The sequence below is a fragment of the Styela clava genome, chromosome 14 (assembly GCF_964204865.1).
Source record: "Styela clava chromosome 14, kaStyClav1.hap1.2, whole genome shotgun sequence".
NCBI classification, from domain to species: Eukaryota; Metazoa; Chordata; class Ascidiacea; order Stolidobranchia; family Styelidae; genus Styela; species Styela clava.
The window spans coordinates 17,498,248-17,522,414 of NC_135263.1; the positions used below are offsets into that span (position 1 = coordinate 17,498,248).

Genomic DNA, 24,167 nt, shown 5'->3' on the forward strand with positions numbered 1-24,167 from the left:
GTCCACTACACAAGCGATAAGAAATGGCCATATGATTATCGAATGTCCTCGTGGCGTTGACAGAATTTGCGAACCGATACGTATTTGATCACGCTCACCAAAACGAGCGGCGATTCCAACAAAACTAGCCCTGAGAGAACGCAGTCCGAGGGACTTTCAGTATTTCGAAAAACAAAACCTGACAAAGTATGGTATAGCGTAAGGCTGAAAGCTGTCCTGCAAACGGAAATTTTTGAAACATGTGGCCTTCCTCGTTTAGTGAAGTTATACGCTAACACTCGACTCTCAAATATTTTTTTGGCTGTCCTGATGAATTAGCAAATTGAGAAAAGAGAACAAAAACCAGCAAACGTAAATAGTAAAAACATGCCCCAGGCACTGATCTTTAAATCCTGCGACAATCATTACGCGAAGGATAAAACCGCCGGCTGGGGGAAGAAGTGTGATACTGCGTCGGCATCGCTCGCGTTCTTGTGAATTATGGGACTTGCATGCTGTTCACTTCTCGTCCTGTTGGCAATGATTCCTTTTTTGAAAGAATTTCTTGATAAACTTCATTCATCTATGGATAGAAGTCACCATAATCGATGTTAGTATATCAAAAAAATAAATAAAAAGGTTAAATTTTAACAATATACAAAATGGACCAAAGGTGAGGTAACGGGTAATAAAATATACCCATTTTATTGACGAAGATAAATGTTTATATGCGGAGTTATTAAATTTCGAGCTCATTCTACATATATAGTTATTTTTGTATATGGCTCGGCGGTGTGGCGCATCGTGCGATACTGCACCTCTGATTACACTGCGTGGGTTCGCAAGTTCGAATTCTATGCGGGTTCAATTATGTGCGAGAGGATTGCTTAGGGTGACCATACGTCCTCCTTTTAGAGGATTTGTCCTCACTTTTCGTTAAAAATTTTATGTCCTCCGAGGACGCTCTAAAAAGTCAAAATGTCCTCCTTTTTTAAGGAGTCAAATATTTAAAATTCTTCTATGACATAATCAACATTTTATGATGGGTTAAGAAAATTTTAGAGTAAGTAGAAAGTTGTCATTACCAATACACATATGACAAGCAAGGCATTGAGATACCATATAGGTTCATAAATACCCTAATAAACCCCAAATACAAAATGGGTTCAAAATATCTTCGGTTGTTATGGGTCTACACGTGTCTCACAATAAATTCTGTTACGTAAAGAATATGATCGTCAAAACAGCTGTTTTGACTAATTCAGTGAAGCGTCACGGGCCGTAGGTTGCCGACCCCTGCGCTAAGTCATATGGTAGACTATGTCAATTCCGGCAAAAATCCATGAAAAAACGCTCTAATCCGCATTCGAATGCAGTTTGAGAAACAACTGAGATACCGACATTTTTGAGGTATCATATCATCTCCAAAGAGCAATTATAATACAGCGAAAGATTAATGCTGCCAGTGCCTTTGTGAAACAACAATGACTATTTCCGCGCTGCATATTGGTATCTAAGGTTACACCACAAAGATCATTTTTTATAACCATGCACAAAATTAGTTTCTTTATTGTGAGTTCTAATTGCGCTCCTATTTTCAGCCGTTGAATGGGGGTTTAAAGGGAGCTTGTACAATAGCTTCCGGGGTTTGGCAGACTCACAAATGTTAAGAACCACTGCTCAGTGTTAAATGCATACTTGTTCATCACCTAAAAATCGTGTCATTGCATCTTGTATTTAGCAATTTGGTGGATAGGCCGCGAGCCGAGGCCCTGAAAAACGCCTAGAAAGTGAGTTTCGTAGCGCACATCAGGTAACTACCTGAAAATGATTTTAAAAGGTTCCTTAAAAATTTAGTAACAAATATTGCCTTGTTCCCACTTCCAAAAGTTGCACGTTTTACGGAAAAGACGCTTTTACTACAAGAAATATGTGCTACGATCTGTCCTATATTCTCTACATTTTCGGCACTGAACAATGACTTCTGCATGACGTAACAATTGAATTAAACCAGCTGTTAGCGAGCGGATGAATATTAGTTATTTCTGCTCGACCTTGCGCTGAGTTGGGCAGGCTTTCCATAGCCCTGTTTAGTTATTTATTATTAGTTAAGTTATGCTAAGACGTTGTTGAAAAATGTATAAGTAAATTATTAAACACTTGTAGATCCTTACCACGGATATGGGCCGTGAGACGAAACCATGAAAACGCCCAGAAAATGAGTTTCGTAGCGCACATCTGGTAACTAAATAAATTCTTCAGTTTTGTGTGAAAACGAACATAATGAACGCATTACAGCTTGTTCCACAATCCTGGTGCGAAATTGAATATAAGAGGTTCCCGGAAATTCAATAACCATAAGTTTACAACGCATACATAAGAACTATACAATTCGAGAGCCCTACAGCACACTAACACAAATGTATTCCTGTAATGTTTTGCCTGACCAAAATCGGACTTCCTCAGTCAATCATAATTTATTAGGTAGATTACGAAAAATATGGCATACACGTAACCAACAACAAAAAATACTTTAATTGTGTGACAGGAGTCGGGAGTGACCTCGAAAGCAGCGACACCAACAACGCTGATTCACATTTGAGAATAAATTTTATGTAATAACCACAAGCAGTTTACAACAAGAACAGCATAAAAAGCTACATCCATTTTATAGAAGCTATCAAGTATCAAACGTATTTATTTTTAAGCAATGAAGTCACAAATTAACATCGTGAGCACGAAAACACAAATAAATCAGTTATTTCTCACTTAGAAATTTACCGCAAAAGTCAAGAAAATTAAATGAATGTACAATATGTACATAACATAGTGAACAGAAATATTACAATTTACAATTAATCTTTTTTTAGTTTATGTGGTTATGTATTTGAACAAAGGCAATAATATTTCTAGAAACAGGACTACGACACTAACAAATGTCCGAAACAACAAACAAATGTATGATACTTATTAAATCAACTGTAATATCTAATTCACTTTCTTCTGAATTGTTTTCGAAATCCACTATCTCAAAAATCGACTTTTCCTCTATAGGTGTACTGTGATTTCTGCAGTCAATACAAAAACAAAAATCTGTGCAATTTAAGTTGATTTTGGCACACTTTCATAAATTATTTTGACTATTTTTCTTTGCAGTTTGCCAACTCAAGAACTGATTTGAGGGCCACATGCTTCTTCAGTGAATCATTGTTGGGTGAAGAGTATAATCCTTATGTTTGACAGTGTTAAATAGACGTGCCCTGGTATCATTTACATTCTTCATATCCTCTTCAAATTCCTCAGCTTTATTTATTAATACCTCGTTAACCTCGAAAGATCTTCATAGTCGAGGGAAAAAAATGAATTGAAAATCTCAATGAAGTCTCCAACATGAATTTGATGGGCAGTTCCAATTGCAGAAAAGTGCTAAAGTATTTCAATATGAATAGCCCATCTAAGCTGTTTGCAACTATTATGATTCTCATATACCTTTAAGCTTCAAGACTTCTTGTTTAATCCATTTTATAGCACTGATAGCAGCAGGGATCAGAGCCTGCGTTAGGTCGGATTGGTGGAACATTGCGTTTTCTTTTGTAGTACAGTATCTAAAATAAGGAAGAAAATAATATTTGGAGCAGCATGATTTTAAAAATACCCCTAAATACTAACTAATACCTTGAATACATAATGCATTTTATCTGATGTACTAAATGAGCGTATATATGCTCATTGCATGTTCTAAAGTCCAGCAGTGTTTGCATACCATTACTAGACTATATCTACACTAAATTTTGATATATCACAGTCTGAAATGTCCTATGACAGTATGAGTATGGACTATAGACTATATTTTGAAACATCAACTGTTTGTCTACAACTTCATTTCTCACCTCTCAATCATTTCCAATGCTACCTTTCTTTCCACTCCGGCATAACTTATCATTGCTTCCCAGGTTCTTGTCGACTCTATGAATTTAGATTTAGACCAACCGACATTAGTAAAATTGATTAATTTCTTCTCTTTCACACAACCGTGCATTACAGAAACAGCCATTCATTTCTATTTCCAAATATGCTGTGGCCTATATAGTAGTATAAGTCTGCTGAATAGTCAAGAAGAGTCATTAAATTAATCATAAACATTTCATGCAAGCCAGAAAATATCGTTGTTTGTGACATATTATTCTAGGTCTACCCTTCCTTGGAGTTACCGCACCGTACCGGTACCTATTTAACAACGTCTTATGAGCTAGTGCTCAACTAAAATTGCTATTTATGGCAAGGATATACAAGTGTTTAATATCTTACCTATACTTTTCAACACCTCCTTAGAATAACTGGACTAATATTACCGGTAACTGAAAAAAACTATGGAAAGGCTACTCAACGCAAAAGCGAGCAGTTGAGTACATCTGATATTCATCCGACCACTGGGGATCCACCTACAGCTGACTAACTTGACTGTTACGTCGTGCAGAAGTCTGCGTTCATTGGCCCATGATACCGGAAAAGCAGAGAAAATAGGACAGATGGTAACACATATTTATTGTAGTAAAAGCGTCTTTTCTGTAAAACGTGCAACTTTTGGAAGTGGGAACAAGGCAATATTTGTTACTAAATTTCTAAGGAACATTTTAAAATCATTTTCAGGTAGTTACCTGATGTGCGCTACGAAACTGAAAGATAAATGGCCTCGGCTTGCGGCCTAGGAGTTTCGATTTTAGCAGAAAATTACGTCAGTAGACACAGTAAATTAAGCCGAAAAGAAAAATATTTTTTTTCTACCCATCTACTGAAGCAAAAGTATTCATGCTCTAGATTTGATAGCGAAGCGGAGTGCATTACTTGTGGCTACAGTTGCTCGTTGCCAGGATTACCCGACCTTTGACCCCCGAAAAATTCTTTCTATACTTTACCATTGCAAAATTTTCGGGACTATTTTGGGAGTAATTTTGCGAGTTGGCGCCTGTATGATGGAGTATGTGCTTCAAACCATCATTTTATTCATCGCGTACGTCGTACAACAATAGGTTTTTTAAAAGTACCGGTAAATAATTTTAGCCTAGTCTATCACAGCTATTTCTACACTAATTTTTTATCATTGCAATTAAATTAAAACTTCTAGGAAGACACCTAGACAAGAGTGATCATTGAATTATATGATTTATATTTAAGTTTCCGAAACACAACAGAAAACTAACGAATAGAGGTAATGTTTACGACCACGCTTGAAAATCTGTCTGAGCAACGACACTTTTTGCATCTTGCTGATTGGCCAATGTCACGAAGTAAACAAGGAAGACGATGCTAGCGGAAAGGTCCATATTGCCGTCACATCGTCTATCGTCACTTAGATTTTTAATTGTGGAGAATTTAGTACATACATAATGTATATATCTCAGGCACGGTGTAATATTGTTCCACCAAACGATGTGTCCTCCTTTTAGGGGTTGGAAATATGGTCACCCTAGGATTGCTAGATTCCTTGCCGCTGTAGGGTGGTTGACGTAACCACTGGTTACGTTTTCCTCCACCTTCAAGTCTATGCATCTGAACACAAATAACTATGGCTAACTAATCCCATACCCGACATGGACTGGTAACCGGACGAGAAGCCGCGGTTCCTTATATAATTTAGCCGTATTATCGGCTTTCCTCTTTCTCGGGGTAAATATGCAAATTATATCCTATGTATGTATATACAATAACAAACACAATAGTACGTACGTGTGCATCGTAGCTTGACTTGTAATGTTTTAAATGAGACAGAAATCGCATCGCCATTGAACACCACTTATCGGCCTCTGTTATGTGTTCGCCTATGAATAATCTAGCCCCGACGTTCCAGGATTTGATAGTCAACCAAAGACACTCAAGTTCAGGATAGAATTTCTGAAAATTAACAAACTGATAATAGACGAACATTTTTCTGCAGTAACACAATCAGAAAATTGGGAAAAAGTGAATAGTGGCGGGCCATGTAAGTGTGACGTAAAAAGTTACATTTTATGAACAATATTTACAGTGTTACAAAAGCAAAAGTGGAAAACAATAAGTCTCCTGCCAAAACCAAATTTAATCGCAATCTCAACAAATTCTTTGAGCTATTTTTAACTAAAACATAAAAATTTGATTTCATTCCGGTTGTGGCAGCATCAGGCGGGCCATACTGAATCACACAGCGGGTCGGATTTGGTCCGCGGGCCGTAGTTAGCCCATGTCAGTTCTAGACGCTACAAGTGATTGTAGATGTAATGAATTCATTATATATGCAGAAAAACAAAGAAAAATGTAATAGAAAAGTGAGCGACTCCTTGTGATGTAAACACAATCTCAAAAATGAGTTCCTGTTTACTGTTGGAGTTGCTGTAGTGTTGGACTAAAATATTCTCATTGTCTGCACCAATGATCATAGACATAATAGTGGCGTTGACAATTTTAGCTTGCCTTTAATTTTCCATCAACGAGTTCCAAGGCACTTCTGAAATAACTCAACGCTTCTTCTTTACTAGATGGATCAATTCTACTTCCATCTTGAAGAGCAAGATCAATTAGGCTTCTATATAGAGTGCTACAAAACAAAATATTGTATTTCGTCGTCAAAAAATATTCAATTAAAAAATGTCATTCAAACTATATTTACGAGAGTTTACTGAGATGCTACATGATAAAACTGTAACCACATCTTGAACAGATGGCAATTAATTGAAATACCATTTCTTTTTCATTTATTAAACCCAACGTTAAACTAGTTACATCATGGCCATACGACGTCGAATGTTGGCTCTTCCTCGCATATAAATACAAAACCTGTACTGGTCCCGCTCAATAAAATGCTGTCAAAGAGTTATGAATATCTGCCATCGAACTTCAGTTTACATTGTTAAGATTCGAATTTCATTTGGGACGATTACGTGCAAGAGGATTGCCAGACACAGTTTGCTCAGGATACGCTAGTCAACTTCCACTAGTCAACTGTGGCTTTATTCATCCATCTATGCATCTGGAACAATTAACTATATTATAATATTGAAATGTTTTGGTAGCGATTACATTAACCTATGAATAATTCTACTATCTACCTATATTTGATCGCCTTCTGTCTTTGATATTGGTCATCGTCGCCATCCTGCGAGTCGAGTTTCTTGATAGCTATTTTCAAAGCTCTTTTGCTCAGATTCATATGATTGGCAGGCGGTTGCACAGCCAAAGCTAAACAAAGAATTTATATGTGATGCATAATAATAACCATCGTAAATTACTATATATACTGCACTGCTTATTAATTGATTTATCAATTTTTCGTCATGTTATGCCTCACCAAGAAAATTTTCTTCCTACTGCAGTAATAATAAAGTATTGATCGAATATAGAATTGCATTTAATTCGATCATTTTAGTCGTGCCCTTTCGTGGTAAAAAAGTCATTCGTGAAAGCGCCAAGAAGATGTCCCGAAACTTGCCTGCTATCGTTTCGAACGTCTTCACAGTTGCTTGTGGAAGCAAAATAATACTTTCAAACAAGCGTTCCAATTCAGTCAAATCTGTTGCTTTTGGATTGTTACTTGTCATCTTTTCACGTCTAGATAGCTTGGAAAATGCTTCGAATTCGTACAAAGCCCTCAAAACAGTCTCCTTTTCGTCTCTTTGAGAAGTCGTACCGTCGAACTTTTGCAGTTGGTTACAAATGTTTTTATGCTCTGTCACTTTGTTTGAAGCAAACCGAAGGTGATGTTCCTGGAAAGAGAGATTATTGGCACAAAATGTACACGAACATAATATGACATTTGGTTCGTATTTGTACGGTCAGGTCTGCATAAATCCAAGGGTTGGATTACTATCGGTTTATCACCCAAAGTACATTTCCTACAAGTGGCAATTTCTGACAAAGCATAAGCAATGTATTAATAACCCATATATATCCACCGTATTCTATTCTTACTGTATACTACTGTACTTTATAAAGTGTCCGTAAAGTGTGGCTCATCGTGCTAAGCGTTAGGAAGATGCCCGCCACCGCACCTCTGATTACTCTGCGTGGGTTCGCAGTTTCGAATCCCATGCAAGGATGGATATGTGCGAGTGGATTGCTGGACTCCTCGCCGCCGTAGGGTGGTTCACGTAACCGCTGGTCGGTTACGGTTTCCTTCACCACCAAGTCCATGCTTCCGAAAACAAATTAACTAACTAATCCCATACCCTACGCCTACATGGTATGGTAACCGGACAAGAGGCCGTGGTTCGCCATATAACTAAGCCGTCTTATCGGCTTCCCTCTCCCCCGGGATAAATATGTAAATCATATCCCGTCATATATAATGCTGTAAATCTGACCATTTCTGATTTATTGTTAGAATTTCTTCCAGCTTCTAATGCAGCAGCACAACTCATCAATAGACACGTCTTCTGTCGTGTGAGAATTGCCTTGTCAGTTGTCAACAAACATAAAAACTGCAAAAAAAGATACGTTTAACTGTATGAATAGTCATAGTACCTGGGTTAGACCCAGCGTTGAAGAAATCAAATTTCTGACAATTAATGGTTCAAAATCAATTAGGATTTTTCTGTGGGTTATCATTATATTACTATATATATGCAAACTTAGACTGGAATACTTTTCTTGAGCAATGCATACCTATGAAGTTTTGGATAGACTACTCCGCCTACATGCAGAAATATATTTTGAACTTGGTTTACATATGTGATGAATAAATTATACTTGCCTTATAGCACAGATGAAACAGTTTCTGCATTAAATGAGAATACGATTTACTTTCCAGCGCCATATTCCAACCTTAAAATAATTGATTCGTGTAAATCTTCAAGTTGATGAGGCATATTTTGCAGAAAATGAGACGTTAAATTTTGCAATTTTAATATCTATTTTAATATCCAGATTTTTTTCATACATCGATTGGTATCATTTATTTTGAGTATTAAATTAACAAATTGGACCTTTATATGCTAATTGTGATTCGTATAATATAACTCTTCAGAAGGAATAACAAAATAATTTTAGTAAGCGTTGCGTGCCATGATCAAGTCATGTCAGTCCCGCCATGAAAAATGTTTAAGTTTGAGCGAGACTTTAGACTTCTCGCCACTTTGGAGGTATGAATGCAAGTTATACCTATATACTTACTAGTTAAGTATGGTAGTATGAACGATCAACTTATTAAAATCAAGAAGAACACCAAGATATATGCAAAATTAAAAATGTTTATTCTTACATATTTTCATGAACCATTCAGCCTCGTCCTGTATTAATTCTCTCGTAATTTCTGCCGCATCATTCTGTGATGATACAGACATTTGTCTTCTACTTTTTATCTCGAATTCGTTCAAGGATCGTTCGGAAATATCTTCTAAAATCTAACGGAAGAAAAAAAAATTAATTGGAAATTTCGCAAACAGATTTTGAATTACACTCGTCGATACCTTCAAAGCTTCTTCTACACTGGTAGTTGCCTTATTTAAGATATTCATTGTTGTTGAATTTTTTACATCAGATTGATCTTCGCTTATATCAGTGCTTTCTTCCATCTGTTGAAGATGCAGTCTTACCAGGCATCTGAAAATTTATACATGATGCAGAGTAGAAATGATAAATTGATGGTACTTAATCGGAGAATTGAGAATGGCCTCATAGTATTTTCTCATAGAAAAGCAGTGGTGAACTTCGTCTAACGAACAGTTTGAAGAATCGTGTGAAACTTTAGCTTCAAAATTTCTAAATCTTACTGTTTTTTTCGACGTTTTGAGGAATTACAAAAATGTTTCATATAGATTTAATTTAAGCCGTATAAAATGGAGATTGTGTATCAACTCCGAGTGAGTTGTAATGATGTAAAATAAACCAATGTTTCATTTCTGAAATATGGACTAAAATTGTTTTCGAACATATATATAGTGCAACGATACATTAACTTGCTATATATAAAAATTCCGATAATCGGAATATCGTTTTGATCTATGTTGCAGCACATCTACGTGTTCGATGTATTATTTTTAATACGAAAACCTGACCTTTGTGAAAGTAATTTTGCTGTTCTATCATCAGTTGTGTCTGAGACATGTTGCAAGGCTGTCATAGCAACAGAACGTTCGTTTTTTTCAAAAGCAAGTTGCGCAGCAAGACAAACTAATCCATGAATAGTCGATGATGAATCCCCGACAGAAGATTCCTCATCATCAATCTGCATATCATCATCACGTAAATAATTTTTTTTGAAGTTACCGACCAGTCGCTCGATTGATTCTATCGCTGAAAATAAATATGAGATTATAACTCGTTGTGAAAATAAAAGTCTTTTTTCACAACTATTAGTCGGTTATTTTTCAATTATATACAATTTTTGGTACTCCCGTCGTATGCGTACCACGTTAGGGTTAGTCCATAATTTTATTCCACTTTTCCTTATAGTATTTCTATTACGAGTTCGAGACTGTCTATATTGGCCAAGTGAATATACCCTCTGCCAATAGGTTTCAGTCACTTTACACAACTTGATGTAAAATAGGCAAACAAAATTAGTTACCTCCATATTGGTACACACACTTCTGAAGCGCCCAATTTTTATCATAATACCATAATGCGTTTACGACGGCTCACTCTTTTATGTCCTTATTCAGAACTGCATGCTTTAAATGCATAATTTTTCACCCTCATATTGAAAGTTAATTAAACCCAGAAAATTCGATAGATAATGTGGTAGAAAGTAAGACTGTTTACAGACCTAAACGGGGCTCACATCAAACCTAAAACTTTACAATATCGTTATGTAGCAATGCGAATCGGGAAGATACTTACAAAACTATTGGAGTACATGTTTTTTGTTGTGAGAATAACTATTCCGTCAAAATATTGGCTACATCATTACCTTTGGTGTTATTGCCTTCAGCAACAGCAATCTTGAACAAGGCGAAATCGGTTCTAGGATTTTCGTTGCTCAACTTGGCAGCCTCTTCTGCGGCCTGCTTAGCCTGACATTTCATGAAAGAAAAGAATAGTAAAGTGGTAACCTTTATGTACTGTGCTACAACACAGTCCTAAACACAAGTGCAAGGTGTCGTTAATTATCCGAATTTGACTCTATCTTAGACGAAGAGCAATGGCTTTCCAGTGGATATATATGAAGAAAGTAGCAGGGCTGGATTAAGACTTTCATCGGTCTGGGGCTGTAGATGTCTTTATTTCATTCGATTCATTGCACAGCAACCAACACAAAATGAAATGAAAATAACAAATGCATACGAATTATTTTCCGCAACATTCAATGGCATGTTTTCTGACATTTGGACAAATAAAAGCTCTTAATAACACCAACGGTCTATCAAAACTCTAAAATCGACCTGTCATTGATTCACTTATACAGTATGAGTTTGGCAAAAATCACTCAAGTGTATTTTAGATACTAGATTGGCATCGGTTTGCTTTTTTATACAGGTCGACTTGGGGCTACTGGGGCCAAAGTTAGATTCGATATTTCAATCAAAATGACAAGTAATGAATGATTAAAGTAAAAACAACCTCGCGAAATCTTCCCAGAGTAATAAGACATGATGATCGATTGCGTTGTATTCTAGCAATGTTTTCCTTCATTTCAAAATCATCAGAATCCGTCCCGTTCAATTTCAACGAAAGATCATACCAAGCTAAAGTATTTGTTATATCGTCTGAAAATAGAAAATATATCTAATTGAAATCTTGATTTACACAAGTTATGTATTGTTTGTAATTGTTTTGCAGTCTGTATGTCTTGTGCCTATTTCCAATATTGTAAGAAAATAAACTACTGATTACTGATCTTAATGAAAACGATACCAACTTTTTTCTTGAAATTTTTCAGCCTGTTCCCACATTAAAAGGTGAATGCTTTTCATTGATTCCCGGTCCATTGATTGCATTACCTCTACGTCTGTTAAAAAGAACAGTAAAGTAATTTTTATTTTGTAGTAATATTAGGACAGATATTTACATTTTAATGGAGTCAGGTTGTAATATTTCGCTTTTATTGGGACCAATGGAATTAGAGGGACATCAAGCTAATATGAATAGGATTATTCTATATGAATAAATATCCGTGTTTGACTGGTTTAGATTCTAAATTTCATAAATCCACATTCTATTTGGAACATTCTAAAATCTAAATCAAGCCATAAATCAGTGCACAAAAGTGCGCTCCAGAAGTGTGTGTACCAATATGGAGGTAACTAATTTTGTTCGCCTACCTTACATCAAGTTGTTTAAAGGGACTGAAAACTATATTCACTTGGCTAACACAGTCCCCGAATTCGTAATAGAACTAAAATAAGGAAAATCGGAATAAAATTAGGGTCTAACCCTAACTTTGTACACACACTACGGGAGTATCCATAAAAGTTATGAAACGGGTAAATTTCACATTGATAGTGTTTTCGTGGAAAAGAATTATTTTCGAATATCGGTTTTTGAAGTAAGGTAGCTCACCCTTTAAAAACGACTCAGCGAAGACCAGAGCTTCCTGCCCATCTAGTTTTTGCAACTTGCACTGGAAATGTTGCGCATGTATCCTTGCTACATGGGAAGAGCCAGAATATCTTTTCAATAGTTCTTTTATTCCATTTTCACATAACATAAATCTGTTAATATATCATCAAAATGAAAGCCAAGTATTGGATAAATTATTTTAATGATTCTTAGTTTTAACGCTAAAAAATAGTGCACGGAACAATGCACATTCAAATTTTCTGAATAGAGATCCAAAGATAGTCGTGAAGGGTTTTCATCAATAAATATAATATTTCATCACATCATCATTGCGTTTTATATTCATTACTATTCCGCCTTTTCTCGGTTTACTTGCAAATAGCTCATTATTTTCTATACATTGTATAGGGAAATATACATCAAAATTCTATACATTGTATTATTGAAATGGCGGGAAAACGCGCGTGAAATATAAAACGAACAACTGCCTGAATTCTATTAGTCTTGAATTCTATTTGACGATTTGATTCAAAAAGCTGAAAATAATTAATACCAAAAACGATACTTTAAACGAAATATGGTTCAACAAATTCAAATTGCGATATAAAAAGTTTATTTTCAAATTCCAGAAAACCAATTACGTCGGTATTGCAATTTTTTCCTACAATGATACCATACCTGCTATTCGTGTTCAGATGTCTGCATGCACTCAATCCCAATTCGACTGATAGATCCTTGTGGCGCAATAATTCAAGTAAAACTTCATTAATTTGAGCATCAGGAGTGGACGAATTTCGTGCTAAAACTTTCAATCTATAATGATGTATGGTATTATACATGGGTTTAAAATACTTCTGGACTTTCGAAGCATTTTACAGTGAAGGAACATGCCAATAAATCGTAAAATACGAATGGAAGCATTTAGACAAAATCAAGCTTCTGCCAAACATTGTGTACTATTTTGGTATGAATTGTCTTGAAATGGAGTCAACTGACTTTTTAAATCCAATTCAAGAGTCTTGCGGCACCCCAACACAAATGTATTTCTGTAACGTTTCGTTCGACCAAAGTCAGACTGAAGCCTGACTTTGGTCGGACGAAACGTTACAGAAATACATTTGTGTTAGTGTGCGGCAGGGCTCTCGAATCGGATAGAATAGTCATGTTTATTCCTGAGAATCCTGCTACAGCATCCTTGCAGTATACGCATACGGATCCACTAGCATAAAGACATAGAGGAAGGATAGGGAGTTAGTCTCGCGCAACCCAACTCAAAGTTGACTTATTAAAGCTCCGAAATTTATTTCATATCGTCTGCAAATGCAATAATTTACTTTCAAGTATTGTTGTTTACGAATAATATATATATTTCTTAAATTTAGAATTTAGTTATGAAAGCCTTCAGATATCTGGTAAACATAACACAAGTTAATGAAGTTTTTGATAAATACGAAAATATTCAATTAAAGTTCGTTCCGGAACATAATATTTACAAAACACTCAATCATAAATATTGTTTTTTCGAGCGGAGAACAATGTGTGTAACAACATACACACGTTTCTGTTATTTGATTACTAACGTAAACTTATGTATGTGTACGCAATTTATGTTATATTTTGTTTTGATTTTAAGAATAATATATGGCATAAAATGCCTATGCTAATATGTATCTTACTTATCACTTCTTGTATTTTCGCTGATCCTGTGGGTATGGCATAAAGTATCACGATGTCTTAATGTTTAAACCCCAACAGGGCTCATTCAGATTATGGTTTTTCGGTGATATTTTATGTCACAAGATGAGATTTCTTGTCCTATTTTCAAGTCGCATGTTGAAATCTCATATTTGAGATTACGGCAACTTTTCTCAATAAAACCCTATTTTGTACTCCTCGATGTCTTACTAAATAAAATTTCTTATGAATTCGAATTCACAGATGTCGTTTAATTACTGGATATTTCGCATGGTATGGTTTGATACTAAACAATATTTGCATATTCGAGTACGGAATAGAACGAAAGTCACAAATTATTAAGATATAAAACAAGCTAAATAGCAAATATAAAAACATATGAATCACTGATGGGATTATATGATATTCAACGATCTGTTATTAATTTGTCAGCGTTATTGAGCGTTTTCATATTGTGCAATTAATACTAAAAGATACTGAAGCGCTTATGCTTATTGTAAAAAATAAATTGCCTTTTCTATGGTGTTATCAGCGTATATGATTTACGGTTGAAACTAGGAATATGTTTGTTTCGTGCCTTTTTCTACATAAAAATTTAATCAATACTAGCTTCTCTGTTAGGGTCTGAAATAAAAGGAATATTTCTCCATACCGCCCTCGCTTATTATGACGGATACAAAGACAATTCGACGGTTTAGTAAATAATACGTATATGACTTCGTCAAATCGTCACGAGTTTATTGTATAGAGAAGTGTGTGTTATTTGTGGAGAACAATACATTCGTCCTATGACGAAATAAAGTACAAACTTCCATGCATTGTGGCTCATAATACGAACAAGACAAAATATAATTGAGGATATTTGAAACGGGGTAGTTAAACCACAACCGAGTTATTTAACTGTAAAAGCGAATTTACATACATGTCGCTTTAAAACTAAACATTGAAGAACCTATCCAGACCCAATAATGTCAGGGTATTACAGAAAAAATCGAGCATTCAACTCAAGTTACTGCAAACAAATAACACTGAGTGTATGCTAACTTTTATTTATTAAAACATGAAATATATATTATGATGTGAATGATTGGAAATATTTATACAGGTCGTCAGAAGTGCAAATAATAAATAAATAAAAATAGGTAAGCTTTATTTAATGTACATTCATATTTTTCAAAAAGAAAACAAGAAAAATTGGAAGAAAAAATTAAAACATTAAAATCCGTCCGTCGTCTTTGATTGGATGAATGTCTTGAAATACTTGTAAATATTTGATTCGAATTGCTGAATGCTAATTAAAGCTGTAGTTACAACTCATCTCAAACTGGATCGAAGATAAGCAGCTGAATCATTAAAAACCAAATATCCAAATGCAATCGTACATCTCAAATTTCTATACCGAATGTAACTGTTAAATGCAAACAGCCATGGTTGGACAATACCAAGCGAAATTGTTTATAACTGCTTCATCGTTCTTTATTTCATTCTCTCAGCATTCATATGCGCATATTCTTAACAATGTGTTAGTGAGTCGGAGATGCGTCGCCGACTCCGCCAAAAATTGACTTGGGACTCGAAAATCCGTTTCTTAACCTATCTTCGTGTTCTTGTTCCTTTACAATATCTTCATGGGAAACAGTGACCGTTTCAGTTAAAAATTTGAATTTCGGTAACAAATGAACAACTTTTGCTTGCTGTTCTGCATTCTTGTTTTTCGACCTCCTTGCAAGCGCAGGTGTAGAATGGGTACTTGACGGCAATTCTTTTTTTGTTTTTCGCGATGAAGAAGCACTGACAGCTCTTCGTCGGTAGTTGCCTTTATGTTGCAAACTTTCCAGATCGAACTTTAAATTCTTCATTTCTTTGCGAATTCTTCTAGGAGAATTGTTTGGATGTTGGTCTTGGTGCTCTGGTTCATTTTGTTCGGGCTCCTTTATTGTTGGTATATCATCTTGTGAAATTGCTGAATTGCTTTTTTTCTCTCCATCAGTGAGTTTGACGATTTCTGAAAACACTGCGGCAAACGCGGGAGATCCTTCCGGAAGACGATCCAGTATTTCTCCGATACTTTCCATGGAATCGGTTTTCTGAGGCAAAGGAGGGAATTGGCCGCCATCGCTCAAAAATCTGGAGATATGTGTGTTGTGTGGCATAGCAGGAAGAGAAGTGCTCACTGTCGGAATAGCAGAAGGTGAATAAGATGACGGAGAGTTTTCTTGAGATTCGGAAGTTTCAAGAATGTTTTGATGAGTCCGCGTGAGTGTAGACAACTGTTAACGACAAAATTATATAATATAGTATGCAAGTTATTGCACAACTAATAATAGTAAGTAATACCTAATTTCAAGTGGATTTATAGTTAAATTCCGGTATGTTTAAAGTCGAAAAGAAGATAATTCCTGATCGGTCTCCCGCTAATTATCTTTCAAAGTAATATTCCAGAAATAACAATTGATGCCATCCTTTGCATCTTTCAAATTTATATTAATTAATTCATTCATATTCATTAATTGTGTTTACCTTTGCGTTTGGAATTCCAATTGGTGAACTTGTCCTTCGTTCCGAAGTTGTTCGATCGATCATCGGATCCATGGCGTCGTGTGATAGAACCATTTGGTTTACTGGGCGACAAGAAAATTTTTGAGTTACTGTGTTGACCGTTTTACGTGCGACGTCGCTGACGAGTATCGTAGCAGAGATTGACCACTTTTGAGTTGTTTTGATCTGGACGTTACCAGTTATACATACAAAAACGCAGAAACGAGAAAGAAGTTCCTGATATCATAACAAAACATCTTTTGTACACACCACTTTCTTCGTCACAGAAACGCCTACATTTGTACGCTTATCGCTAGCGGACGGAGATACACTGTTATTCGCGTCATTGTACCCTGCCCCACCTTCAAAATACCTGACGCACACTCCAGATCATATTGCTCGTGTTTACGACACTCAATACCATATCGCGACATGGTTTGGAGTATTGAAATATTTGTCTTCGGTATTTCCTATTTTCTACGTTTTTGTTAGTTTAACGGTGGCATGAATCCTCTTTAGAACTTCATTTGAAATAAAAACTAACTTGCTAACAGATGACCAAAAGGAGATAATAGCCTTGGCAAACGCTATGTCACGATTTTCCATGTTTCGTGCGTCATATATACTATTATAGACCATTGTCCGATTTTACACTTGAATTTACAATGATACTTCATTGTGTCGAATTGAATCACAAGAAATACACCTCTTTCTTTGCTGGTTTTTCATATCCGCACCGGCCAACGACATCCAAACATGACGGCTTATAATGTAGAATAGCATCTTGTTTTGAAAGTACTTAGCAATGGCGCTGAACGGATTCGAACTATTATTTGATTAAGCTATACAAAAGTGCTCAGGCAAAGATACCATTACATTTCAACGTGACGTGAGTTTGTAATTGTTAATAGTATCACTTAATCTAACTTACATAGTGAAAATTTCCCAAATTACATTTATTAGTTTTTGGCTTCAGTGGAAAACAATTACCCTTTTGCCATATTTTCCTACTTTCTAGAGATAGTAAGTCATAGGGCCAGAGATTAAATGATACTAGCAAGACGAAGATGGCGTATACCGAAAAGGGTCGAGCAGCTTATTTCCATAGAATAGATTCTATAAAATATTTGATGCAGAAGAGCGGAAAATGACACAGCGCCACAATAAAATTAAAAGTGGCAGCTCTTCACTCCCGTACTTAATATACCGTGTTTATGTTTTGCTTAGAACCAATAGAATTTTTGGCGTTCCAGAAGTATGTGTATCAATATGGAGGTAACTAATTTTGTTTGCCTAGCCCTACTTCATCAAGTTGTGTAAAGGGAATGAAACCCATGGGCGGGGGGTATAATCACTTGGCTAACACAAACAGTACTCGAACTCGTAATAGAACTAAAATAAGTAAAATCGGAATAAAATTATGCCCTTACCCCAACCTGGTACACATACTACGGAAATACCGAATTTTTTCAGTTATGAAATCTGATCATAACCAAGAAAATAAGATAAAAACAAAAAGAAGTTAGATCCGGAGTAAGCTGGATATCTTTAAAAAAGTACAAAATTCCAATTCAAACTATAATTTAAATACTTCGATTCGGAAAGAGTCACAACTCGTCGTTATGGTTGCTGCGTTGCCTGTAAAGAAATTCGATTCCAGAATATGCCAAAGAATTTACGTCAAACGCTACAAGTGACGTCAATGTGTATTGTGAAAAATAATTAACGCTGGTTGTCGTCACTATTAAAACAAAAGTACTGTTTTATATTATGTTTTTTTTTATATTGAAAAGAGTCAACAACTCACTTTCAAACAGGCGTATTCCAATAACAGTTCGCTTCCTCTCCTTTGTTTTACGTAAACTAATTGTAGGCTATATGGCATTCCTTTATTGGACACGTAGTGGACATATGGATCGTTTTGTTATTATGTTGCTGTTGTTCTTGTTTATTTATGTTTTAGGCCTTTAGTTTATATACGCTCTATGTATGACTTCAACTCACATATAGTGACAATTGGACGATTGGTCTGTTTTTGTGCACTGTTTTTTATATGTAGGAAAATAATATTTCTTTAGGTGTAGTGATTGGGAGGGGGTCAAACCAGAAGGCGTACCGATTAGACCAGTGTTTCCTAACCCATGGATCGAGACCCAAAATTGGGTCGCCTAAAAATTTTCCTGGGTTGCTTGTTTTTTCAACAAAACTAGCTGTTACCAATTTTATTTTCTAGTAAATTTTATTGATTATTTTATATTTGTATTGAAGTGTTGCTCGATAATAATTGTATATATGTGTGCGTCTAACACAGCGTAAAAACTTGGCAGCTGTTTTTTATCTTAAGTAAAGCCACGCCACGATTTCAAAAACTGGCTTATGGAAAATAAGTGCAGATTTCTCACTTTGAGTTAATTTTTGGGAAAATAAATTTCATGCAAAAAAAATTGTTTTTCGTTAGTCAGCAAATTTTGCTGACTTTTAGTATTTGAGAATATCCGTGGGTCGCAAGATTTTACAAAATTTATTTTTCAAAAAATTTGGGTCGATTGAAAAAAAGGTTGGAAACCACTGGATAAGACCGTTTATTTTTTTACTTTTTTATTATTTTAAAATAATCTTGAAAACCATTTTACCTTTCAATTCTTTACAAACAGCAAGTCAGGTGTCATGAATGAACAATCACCTATTGTTATGATGTGGTCGCTGAAAGGTATATCATGGTTTATGACACCTCTTTGAAAGTTGTCAATTGTTTGACAAATCTTTAGAAACCAATTATACTATGAAAACATTCATTGGAAATGGTCATTTCATAAATTTAGCAAAATATTATAGATCTTTACAAACTCTTTTTTTTTTGTCGTTGTAATACAGACGAGATCTAGTCAGAATATTTGTATTTACTAAAGTAAACAAAACGTGTCCAATGAACGTATCCAACTGAGAAAGCTTGACATTATAGGCCAAAACTATTATTCTATTGAAGCATTATTAAACTTTGTTTTCAATGCCCGTGCGCTAACTGACCTATTCAATCACCTATGGGAATGGTCGTGTCGAATTTTGTCGCGTCTGAGAAAAGTCTTTTATAATAGGTAAACAAGCCATACTTTTCATCTATCACGATTTGTGAAATTTGCATTACCATAAGGCTGCATACTCAGTCATGGTTATAAGTTGGTATAGGTAAAAACCCTTTAATTGAAGAAAATTGTTTTTCTTCGTATTTACTTGTTTTAGAAATTACAAGCTCGATGAACAATGCCTGTCAGTCAATAAAAGCAAATGATCGTCTTAGCAAAAGCAAACTTGAGAAAAAACAGATTTTACTGAGTGCCCATAACACGATTACACAAAACACTAGTCCAACTATTGCAAATCATATTACCTTATATGTAATCCGGACGGATGACTGACATATCCATTTGCAAGCTCCGATGCATTTAACGCTTTTTTATCGCCATCCTCTGTTCGCAACTCGGAATACACGTGTGCCAGAAGTCGCAATACTTTCGCCTGTTAGAAAACGCAACTCGCTAAATAAATAGCATTGTAATGCCTATTGAACACATAATGTAGGAGCTTCAAACGTGCTCTTCGCTCTGAATTTAATTTCAATTTGATTCTTCTACAAAAGGGTCATAATTATTATGAATTTCTTTTTGACTTGCAGATAAGACAAACCGTTTCAAGCGTCATGTGACTGAACGAGGGGCGTGGTTATATGATCAAGTCGCTTTCGTCACGTTCCTGCTGCTTTGCTGTAATGTTTAGAATTTTATCTGCAATTGAAAAACGAACCAGAACCAAGCCCTAAGCATGGATATTTGAATCCAAACAAACAACAACACATGCGCTATGTTTATATGGGGGTCAATAGTATCTATATATCGATTAAAAGAAACATATCAGAAAACGTTCTTAAGTTCCTACCTCCGCGCAGTTTAATAATCACTCACCAGAACTGAATGTCTTATATTTTTCTTGTTTTTCCCAGCTTCAAAGCTCTTGCTCAACCAGCGTACAGCGTCATCGAATCTTTGTTCATTGGCAGCTCGCACACCAAAGTTGTATGTCAAAGCACACAACTTTTCCCATTCGTTCTGAAATTTTCCTTCACGGTCTCCCATGTTACCAGATAATATAGGTAAATTAGTAGCTTTTTCGATGTATTTGAAAGAATCGTCTTGAATTCCACGTACATTTGCCTTAATTATGAAAAAAATAGAAATAAATATGCAGTGTTAATTGTTGAAATGAATTCATATCCTGCACACTGGTGAACAAAAGGCTCAAAACTACCCTTGTGATATTGAATTACATTTAACTTTTCAGCAAAGTTAAATTTTTGCTCATACTCACTGAAGCCATGTTTCAAGAATCTAACTTTTTCGTTTAAAGACACATTTTTGAGGACATAACCAATTTAAAATTTAGACCAATTTTGTTGCCTGTTTCCGGAAATGAAGATTTACAATTTAATTTAATTGTTATTATTGAAGGATATCTTGCCAGTATGTGTATGATTTTCGTTCATGCAAATCACTCAAAATAACGATATTTAACGACGAATGAACTCACTATTTCGCTCATCAAACAATAAACTGTGAATAAATCCTGCTGAAGGCTCATTTGGTCCTCGATATACCAATCTGTGGGACCTGAATATTATTATAACAATTTCGGTATTATTTTATTTTGCTTGAAAATAATATACCGATAAGACTGAAAGTCTCGCAAATCATTATGAACTTCGAGAGCACGATGAGCGAAAGCCAACATCTGTTAGGAATGGATACTCAGATATACATAGCAATCCTATTGCTCATGGCTGTTCCTTATATGCAACTAATCCAAGTATTAGAAACTTTCTTGAAATTTACGCCAGGAAAAATTACTTGTGCTAAGATCTTAGAAATGTTTTGCACTTATACGGTTGCTATTAGAATCCTTATTCATGTAAACTCAAATCATTTACATCTGTTGATAGCGTTAACTACATAATGTACGAAAATAGTGGAGTCGAAAATTTGGAGCTGCATATTACCAACTGGTAGAGTGTTTGACAGGTGTGTTTCATGACACAAAATCGGGGTGATAACTCTTAACAGACCATCCAGAATCCTATTTTGATAATGCTGTATTCTATGTTTGAATGAAGCTAAATCAATTGTGGAATTGCGTGTTTTACGAATCCAAGGTGTCTCGTTTAAATTATGCTTACACCAAAGTGGTTTTGTACTGATACAATTGACAATAATAAAGTAGATCAATAAAAGTCGACCATTTGTTACTATATTGGGACCTCCTGAAGTATGCGCACCAAGATGGCGCGCAACCTGAACTCAGGTTGTGTACCAGGTTAGGGTTCAGGTTATGCGACATCTCGGTGCGCATACTTGCGAGTATGAGTACCCTTCGACTACCCTGTATTACATTTACTATATAACTGTATTCAAGATTATTTCTGATTAAAATATAAACAGACATTCAGCATACCTTCTTTGGATATTGTATCTATCAACAAATCTATATTATTCTTTGTGTCTGTCAAAACATCTGATGACTTATCAAGATCTCCAACATCCATCCATGCTTTGCCTACTTTCATCCCCATCTGTTAAATAAAGTAAACTGGTCTTTCATTTTCACTCATGTCATCATATTTTCTTCGCCAGCCTTGTTTGACACAGGATTTTAAGATATATACATATATGTAGTCAATGTAGTGTGAGTGCGTTAATACCTGATCATTCGGGTCTCGGAGGATCGTTTAGAACTTTAGATTGAGTCCCATCGCTCCCTACTAGGCAATCATCGTAACCATCAGATCAAATTCTGACGTTACGAGTCTACGACGTATACGATATTCCTGAATATCTGTAACTGCGATGATTGTTTAAGATAAAATTTGCTAACCTACGACCAAAACTACCATTAAGCAGTTATTTCACATAATGAAATCCCGTCCTGAGAATTCGAATATTTCCCCCCTTTTCTAAAAAACACACTCACCATTATACCGCGCCTGATTTCATTTTTATCTCCACCATTTATCTTTCCGCATGATAGCAAATCGTAACACATTTGACGAAGTATCGCATTGTTTTTGTCGCTAAGAAGTCTGCCGGCATGTTTAGCAACCGTGGTATTCCACATTTTAACAGCAGCTTGGGTAACCTGAGGTAAAAAATTATAATTTATTGCTTTCTTTTTCGACTTTCTACGCTAAGAGCCGTGTATTACGAGTTGAAGCCAGTTTGTTTTTGAGCAGCTGTTCATCGCTTTATCTCTATTCATCTTTTGCAGCATAAATCGCCTTAAATAGCTTCATACTACCGAATCTTTACAAAATTAATCAATTTATAATTAGATTCTCGTGTTTACTTTAATGGAAAAGTCGATTCGCATACATTATAATAACTAACTTAGCGTTAAAATTGCGAAAAATACCACTTTTATTTTCATTGGCCATCAGGTAAGAGCACCACCACTCTAGCTAAAGCCGTATGCTTTATCTCAAAGGGTGATTGTAACATTTGTAAGGAATTATAAGTGAAGTCATGCAATAGCATTACTAAGGCGACGGCCGGGCTATATTCTAGCCATGTCTATACACCGTACCTTTTCAAAGCTTCCATATTTCTTAAAATCATCAGCATTTGTTGCCGAAACCATTCGTTTCATCCATTCGGAATTAACTGTTGACGTTATTTTTTCTACATCGGATAATAGTCTATCATCCCCATAGTTTTGCTGTTCAACAGAAAGCCTTAGCCCTGAAATATTTTTTGCACTAATTATCAGTTAAATATCATATGCAAATCAAGACTAACGCGATCGTCGTGTCGAGTTTTACTACTGTCGTAAAATTAAATCCTAGATACATCAAACTTTGATTGCAAAATTTCTCCTGCGGTATATCCGTTTTGAGTTTTGAGCAATTAACTAACACGCCGCCCGCTCAAGACAATGTCAAATTTACTTGATAAAAAGTATATTCTTTACGTTTGATAGTTGAAGCAACTGCTTTTTTATCCCTAGCTATTGTATTCAGAACAGAATGTTTCAATTTTTTATATCATAATAGAAATACAACTTCACATGGTACTTGCCTTCGATTGAAGCAACAAACGATGAACAATTCATTTCAGGTCTTTTCGTCCAGGTGTATCTGACTTTACAATGTATATAAAGGAGAACTGATTATTCAAAAACTGATTCACTTGTGGTCCACTGAGTTACATCAAGCTTTAGCTATTTTCCCTGCTTTTTAAACCTGAATTAAGCCAATACCCGTAGCCCACGGATATACCGTGTATGTGAACATTGCGCAGACGTCATTGTGTAATATATTAGAAAAGTTATTGTGACGTAACACAAATTTTACATGTTGGAGCGGTGATGTAATGAATAACTAGCAATTGATGTTACCCCGACTCTTGATCAAAGAAGATTTTTTCCACACTTTACTTACAGCAAAATAT

General features: G+C 35.4%; 2 protein-coding genes and 1 long non-coding RNA gene across 3 annotated transcripts; all 3 read right to left on the reverse strand.

The window, feature by feature from the left end:
* Positions 1-77: 77 nt before the first annotated feature.
* Positions 78-24,021, reverse strand: LOC120341229 (testis-expressed protein 11-like). The gene is made up of 22 exons (XM_039409706.2): positions 23,796-24,021; positions 23,305-23,459; positions 22,696-22,860; positions 22,180-22,297; positions 21,262-21,341; positions 20,640-20,888; positions 20,069-20,196; positions 13,126-13,260; positions 12,448-12,599; positions 11,807-11,896; positions 11,509-11,654; positions 10,859-10,961; positions 10,005-10,242; positions 9,417-9,549; positions 9,209-9,350; positions 8,702-8,772; positions 8,313-8,429; positions 7,442-7,715; positions 7,062-7,191; positions 6,427-6,550; positions 5,707-5,871; positions 78-562 (listed from the first exon to the last, which is right to left on the reverse strand). Exons 1-22 carry the CDS (start codon positions 23,827-23,829, stop codon positions 479-481), a joined length of 3,033 nt encoding a protein of 1,010 aa, XP_039265640.2. The 5' UTR covers positions 23,830-24,021; the 3' UTR covers positions 78-478.
* Positions 2,442-4,656, reverse strand: LOC144431920 (uncharacterized). Its single transcript, XR_013480274.1, has 3 exons — positions 3,870-4,656; positions 3,469-3,584; positions 2,442-3,047 (listed from the first exon to the last, which is right to left on the reverse strand). It is a non-coding gene; the product is annotated as an uncharacterized LOC144431920 (long non-coding RNA).
* LOC144432178 (uncharacterized) lies at positions 15,172-17,045 on the reverse strand. Its single transcript, XM_078120331.1, has 2 exons — positions 16,663-17,045; positions 15,172-16,412 (listed from the first exon to the last, which is right to left on the reverse strand). The coding sequence occupies exons 1-2, from the start codon at positions 16,753-16,755 to the stop codon at positions 15,666-15,668; spliced, it is 840 nt and encodes a 279-aa protein (XP_077976457.1). The 5' UTR covers positions 16,756-17,045; the 3' UTR covers positions 15,172-15,665.
* Positions 24,022-24,167: the final 146 nt, after the last annotated feature.

Bases quoted from the DNA above. Each gene is read 5' to 3' on its own strand.
- LOC144432178 (XM_078120331.1), bottom strand. From the start codon at position 16,755: ATGGTTCTATCACACGACGCCATGGATCCGATGATCGATCGAACAACT. The intron at 16,413-16,662 runs GTAAACACAATT...TGTCGTTAACAG, and splicing joins TTGGAATTCCAAACGCAAAG to TTGTCTACACTCACGCGGAC.
- LOC120341229 (XM_039409706.2), bottom strand. From the start codon at position 23,829: ATGAATTGTTCATCGTTTGTTGCTTCAATCGAAG. The intron at 22,861-23,304 runs GTACGGTGTATA...TTTTTACCTCAG, and splicing joins AATATGGAAGCTTTGAAAAG to GTTACCCAAGCTGCTGTTAA. The intron at 8,773-9,208 runs GTAAGAATAAAC...AATTATTTTAAG, and splicing joins TGAATGGTTCATGAAAATAT to GTTGGAATATGGCGCTGGAA.